The sequence below is a fragment of the Ciona intestinalis genome, unplaced genomic scaffold (assembly GCF_000224145.3).
Source record: "Ciona intestinalis unplaced genomic scaffold, KH HT000487.1, whole genome shotgun sequence".
Lineage (NCBI taxonomy): Eukaryota > Metazoa > Chordata > Ascidiacea > Phlebobranchia > Cionidae > Ciona > Ciona intestinalis.
The window spans coordinates 2832-8654 of record NW_004190808.1 but is presented as its reverse complement, the minus strand read 5'-3'; the positions used below and the strand labels follow the sequence as shown (position 1 = coordinate 8654).

General features: G+C 32.1%; 2 protein-coding genes across 4 annotated transcripts in view; one reads left to right on the top strand and one right to left on the bottom strand.

Annotated features, from left to right (window-relative positions):
• The first annotated feature begins 245 nt into the window (after nt 1-245).
• LOC100177204 (cytosolic carboxypeptidase 6-like) lies at nt 246-2111 on the top strand. 2 transcript variants are annotated; one of them, XM_009860611.3, is made up of 4 exons: nt 246-538; nt 883-995; nt 1171-1270; nt 1513-2111. In XM_009860611.3, the coding sequence occupies exons 1-4, from the start codon at nt 396-398 to the stop codon at nt 1640-1642; spliced, it is 486 nt and encodes a 161-aa protein (XP_009858913.1). In that variant the 5' UTR covers nt 246-395; the 3' UTR covers nt 1643-2111. The 2 variants fall into 2 exon arrangements, with proteins under 2 accessions (XP_009858913.1, XP_002126489.2); XM_002126453.5 differs by having other exon boundaries at nt 264-538; nt 1510-2111.
• Nucleotides 2112-2668: 557 nt separating this feature from the next.
• The window catches only part of LOC100179551, a 4584-nt gene continuing 1429 nt past the window's right edge, over nt 2669-5823 (bottom strand). For both annotated transcript variants that reach the window (XM_026839609.1, XM_002130146.5), the window contains exon 4: nt 2669-4589. In XM_026839609.1, coding sequence (XP_026695410.1) covers nt 3980-4589 — 610 coding nt within the window. In that variant the 3' untranslated portion in view covers nt 2669-3979. The remainder of the gene's footprint in view (nt 4590-5823) is intronic.

Sequence of the window (5823 nt, the reverse complement as noted above, 5' to 3'; positions counted from 1 at the left end):
CCCCGTATGTTTCATTTAATTATGTGTATAGCCACATAAACTATTCCTGCCAGGCAAAACTTTGGTTTTAAAATATTCCTAATGCTTCACTAAACCTACTGTATGCTGTTTTTTGCCAAAAAGTAGGTGTCCATGTCAAAAATTACTTTTAAAAGTGCGAGAAAACATGCTCGGTCAATTTAAATCTTTTTAACTGCTAAACAACTTTATAAGATTTATAGCATTGCTAACTGAACAATACGTCCAAGTTAGTCCATTTTTGTGGGTATAAATCTATACTTATTATGCACAATTTCTTGCCTTGTGCAAAAATCAAACATACTCATTTTTATTAGGACATTGACATCGATTTTTACATTGACATCCATGCACATTCAACTCTTAGCAATTGTTTTATGTATGGGAATATCTATGATGACGAAGACAGGTTTCAACGGCAAGCAGTGTTTCCACGTCTCATGTGTTCCAATGCTGATGACTTCAGCTTTGCAAACACTGCTTTTAACCGGGATGTGGTGAAAGCAGGAACTGGAAGAAGGTAATTTACTATTTTTTGGTCTAAATTCTAGGTCTCCCAATATGTCTTGTTGTAGGACCACAAAATATTGTACATTGATGGTTTTAAGTTTTAGTGTATGGTTCAATTAAATACCTGTTATTTAAGTGTATGGTTCAATTAAATACCTGTTATCACCATTAACTAAACATAGCACTAATATTAAGCTCTCTCGTTGCAAGATCAATTTTGCAGTATGCATTCATTAAACTTAAAGCATTTCTGTGTACCCACAATGTTATTGTGTTGCCTGTTACTTTTTATTATCAAGAATATGAGTGACTGGAACAGCCAACCTTTTTACATGGCAGCTCATTTTTTCTCAGGTTTCTAGGTGGTATATTAGATGAATCATCATACTGCTACACTTTAGAAGTTTCTTTCTATAACTACTTCAACGGCTTATCTCCAAATCCTATTCCTTACACTGAAGAGACCTGTATCCTTACTATTTCATAACTTTGATAGAAAATAATTAAAGAGCTATAGACATAGACCATAAGTTCTTTTTTTTTTAAAAAAAGCTATGAATTTAACCTGAAAAACACCAATAAAAAAATACCCCAAAAAAATAAATACCCTAAAAAGTTTATGATACTTAACATAAACATAAGATATGAGAATTGGAAGAAATTTGGCAAAAACTTTCACAGACTACTACAAACTCACACCTCAACTTGTACCAAAGCCAACAGCATCAAGCTTTCCCTACAAGTGACTACATTTATATTTGCAAGTCCATATATGGCCAATGTATCTTGTTAGACAATGTTTAGACACTAATGGGTTGTTATGGGGTATAGGCACTATGTGTTTGATACCGTTATACATAGTGTGTAAAGTAAGTAAGACATCACCAGTGCTGTAACTTGCTTTACCCTACGGTTACATAGCATAAAGTGAATAAGTTAAAATAACTACGATAAATTCCTGATAATACCTCTGTTTTGCAGCAGGGATAAAGAGAAATCCAAAAAAAAATTGTCAAGAATTTCTGGCAATTCCACATCCAGCAATGGCCATAGTGGAATTCGAAACACAACTATATCTCCAATTCCAAGGCTGCGTCAACGTGACAGACCATGATAAACTAATTACTTATAGTTTCATTAAATGAAATTTAGAATAGAATTTAAGTATTAGTTGTTAATGTTTCCATTTGTTTTGTAAAATTCTTCAAAATATAAACATTGATCTTTCTGTTCTTTAACATATTGTATATTAAATGAAACTTCTTGCCTGCTAAATGTAGTATTTCTAATTAAAATTTTACACATCTGGATAATTCTGTTAATGTTAAGAATTCATTACAGCTGCATATAAATTTCTTACGTGTTGTTCTGGTGTAAGTACACATTTAAGTACATATCTCGATCATTGCTACATCTGTGTTCTAGAAAAAGTGGACCATAATAAGCCTCTATGAATCTATGTATATAAACTGTTGCCAGCAGGAATATTCAATTGTTTTCTAAAAGACAAAATTTTTTGTTTTCCAAAGTACCTATTATTTTGTGAGACATTTCGATTTACCGGGTAAATGACAGCAGCTTAAGACTATTCTCTCTACTAGTATGGTAAAGTAAGAAAAAATGTTGGTATGCAAATAAATCTTAGAGCTTTTTCAGTAAAAAGGCCTATAAATCTACATGTTATTTATATAAAGAAGACTTGATGAACTACCAGGAACTATATTTGCAACGGCTTGCTCGTTAAAATTGATAGGATTTTAGAAATGAGAAATTTACGCTTGGTTTAACCAGCAGTAACCCCCAACAGTTTAAAATATAAATAGTAATTCTATTTTATTCCTTGTCACGATTACTTTTTGTGTAATTTTTGTTAAACAAACTATAAATTAAGTTTGTGTGTATAAACGACATTCATTTACAAAGTTAATTCTAATTTTTAATCCTACCCATGTTATACTATAGCTTGCTAAACTTTCTCAACCTACATTTGTGGATTTCCTTGCTTGAGATGACAGTAGTGCTTTCTTTTAGTATTGATAAAACTTAACTACTGTATGTGCACTGTCTATATTTTTTATGCCACTAATCAATAATATAAAATACCAAAATCCTATATGGTGATCTAGAAGAAAAAAACAAATTTTAAAATCACATTTTTATGTACATGATTAAATTTACTACACACTATAATAAACAAATGCAAATTTCACAAAAAGCCATTATCTAGGCTTGCCATTTAAAAAAAAATCCTAACCTTGACACGTGTTAGAAACCAAAGAAAAGTGATTGGGCTTTTCAATAAGTCTAAATTGATGATAATGAAATTTGATACAGTGTCACCGTCAAATTAGTACCAAACATAAACAAATGAATTTTTATGTCTTTTGCACAGAAAAAAGTTAAATTAATTAAGTCTTGCGTGTGTAATAATTCTTAGCACCAGAAACTGAAAATGTCCAGCTTGAACCAGAATAAATGGCAAGCCGTTCAAGTTTCAATAAACAAAAACAAACCACAAAGTAAGGACATATATGTACAGTATTACAAACAATGAGTATCAGAGTATGTCTGACATCGATATAGACCTACTACATAAATGTACTAAAATTATTAAATTACAATGGAAATGTACTTTTAGTTGTATGAATTAATGAATTAGTTGGGTATAGTTGCTATAATTAAAAACAAAACAATTTTACATGGTCGAAAGTTTGGAATGAAATAATTAGTGCTAATGGTTAGAAAAATGTGCTACATATGAATTGGTCAATAATTAACAGGATTATACTACACTACACTAGTTTTACATGCAGCAGCATCACATTGTGATGAAAAAAAGATTGATAACCACCAAACCATGCAAAATGGGCATGATAATAAAGTAAGTAGGTTTTCTGTGTTTAAACATATGTGCCAGTCATGGCACTTTAAGAAGTCTGTACTTCTTTGCAACAAAAACTGAACGCACAGACACAGAGCACAACACAAACCACAACAAACACACATAATATTGACCAACTTTGAATATAAATTCAAACCAGAAGATGAAAATATATGAAATCAAGGCTGTGTAGTATACATTGATAGGCACCTATGGTGTTACATTCATAATTAAAGTATATGATATGAAATTAACCCTGATAACTAAGTTAATTAATCTACACCTCTCTATTATAAGTTAAGAATAATAACATTCCTTACATATTTTTCAGATAACTCACTGCCATCATTCATGAAACAGAAACACAGACAAGACAAAATCAAGATACATATGTTTTACAGAGATATTATCCGGCAATTCATAAAGATACTGAGTTTTAGCTACCACTTGGGGCATTTTAATGTGACCTAACAATTGCTGCCAGTGGTAATTGGGTTGTCTAAATTGTCAGTCATACAAAAAAACATTCACACAATCTTGGTAACTCGTAAGCAGGCACAGGGTGTATGCTTATACTTGTTCCGGAGTAGGGTTCTCACTCAAGTTTTCTTCCGAATTTGATGCATCTGTGGACCGGAAGGTGAAGCCTGTGATTTGCACTTGCAGTGGGATGAATGGCAACACTTCTCCATTAGCAGGTGGATCTTGCAATCCTTCTGCATTGCCAGTTGGATCTTGCAACTCTTCTGCATTGCCAGTTGGATCTTGCAACTCTTCTCCATTGCTTTGGTGTGGCACAACTTCGTCAGGCTGATCTAGCCCCAATCCTGCATTGTCTTGTTCTAGCACTATGTCATCCATATCTGGCAATACTCCATCAATCGCTTGTTCATCTGGCAACACTGCTTCATTCTCACTTTGGCCAGACATAGCTTCCTCAATAGCTGCTCGGGGCAATGCTGCTATAGCATTTTCATTTAGCAACACTGCTTCATTTGCTTGTTGATCCGGCAAAACTGATCCATTTGGTTGTTGACCTGGCAACACTGCTCCATCTGGTTGTTGATTTGGCAACACTGCTTCAATAACTGGTTGTGGCAGGATATCAGATAGTTCCAGGGGACCAGTGATGGTTAGAGAGTCAATTAATACCCATCCTATGCCATCATCTGCTGAGTTTCTAAACAATACAGAGTATGTGTTAACGGACAGTAAAGTAAATGATGATAAAGGTGGTTTAACAATGATTGCTTTCGTAAATTACTCAAGCAAAACACTGTATATGTTAAAAAACTGTATATGTTATAACTTGCAGGTTGCAGCTAAGTATATTATAAAACTAATAAAGCTTCCATCAGAAAATTTTTTTGGATTTATTAGAACAGGTTTTCTATAATAACCAAGGTTCAAGGTACACTACAAACATTTCGTTATTTACACAAGACTTCCGTTTCCTCCATTTTTCTTGATGCTACTCTCTTTCTTTCTCTTTACTTTCCTCTCACTGGCTACGTCATAGTGGCGCAATAGCCATTCAGGCCTGAAGCGTAACGAAACTTAACACTGCTGAACTAAAGGCAAGTTCATGCAAAACTAAATATATTTATAATTAAACACCCATTTTTAACTACTCCCTTTTTTAAGGCTCATTGTACCATATAGACATATTTGATATTCTGCGACTTGTTTGACAACTACAATAAAAACATGTTTTGTTAGTTAAAAATCACTGATTCTTTAATTCTCAGTTATTTTTGGCAGCTTTACATTGTAACAAAGATGGTCAAAATCTTTAAAGCAAACAAATATGAAAAAACATAATTACTTAGTAAATAAGTAAACAACAATGTTTGATCCTTACAAATTTGTCCTTGATATAATATTCTTTACACTTTAGATTATAACGTAAAGAATAAAAATAGAAGTGACAAATGCAATTTTACCTTATTATAACGTAAAGAATAAAAATAGAAGTGACAAATGCAATTTTACCTTATTATAACGTAAAGAATAAAAATAGAAGTGACAAATGCAATTTTACCTTATTATAACGTAAAGAATAAAAATAGAAGTGACAAATGCAATTTTACCTTATTATAACGTAAAGAATAAAAATAGAAGTGACAAATGCAATTTTACCTTATCTTAATATATTGATTGAGATGGTTTCTATAAATTGACACAAGACATCCATCTTCTGTTTCTTGTAGGTTCGGAATGTCTCTTATCCTATAAAACACAAAAAAAGTGCTTTTAATTATGGCTTGCAAAGTAAAGTTACAATAAAGAATCAAAAAAAACTTTATATTAAAAAACAAATAGTAGATAACCAATAAATAAAAAAGTCCATTATAAAAACAACTTACATCGTATTCGAGAACACCTTATGTTTATAGGTTATATTGTCACCATCA

Coding starts and splice junctions, on each gene's coding strand:
- LOC100177204 (XM_002126453.5), top strand. CDS start 396: ATGTATGGGAATATCTATGATGACGAAGACAGGTTTCAACGGCAAGCA. Junction 996..1,170: donor TCCTTACACTGAAGAGACCT/GTATCCTTACTA, acceptor CATAAACATAAG/ATATGAGAATTGGAAGAAAT. Junction 1,271..1,509: donor GCATCAAGCTTTCCCTACAA/GTGACTACATTT, acceptor TCTGTTTTGCAG/CAGGGATAAAGAGAAATCCA.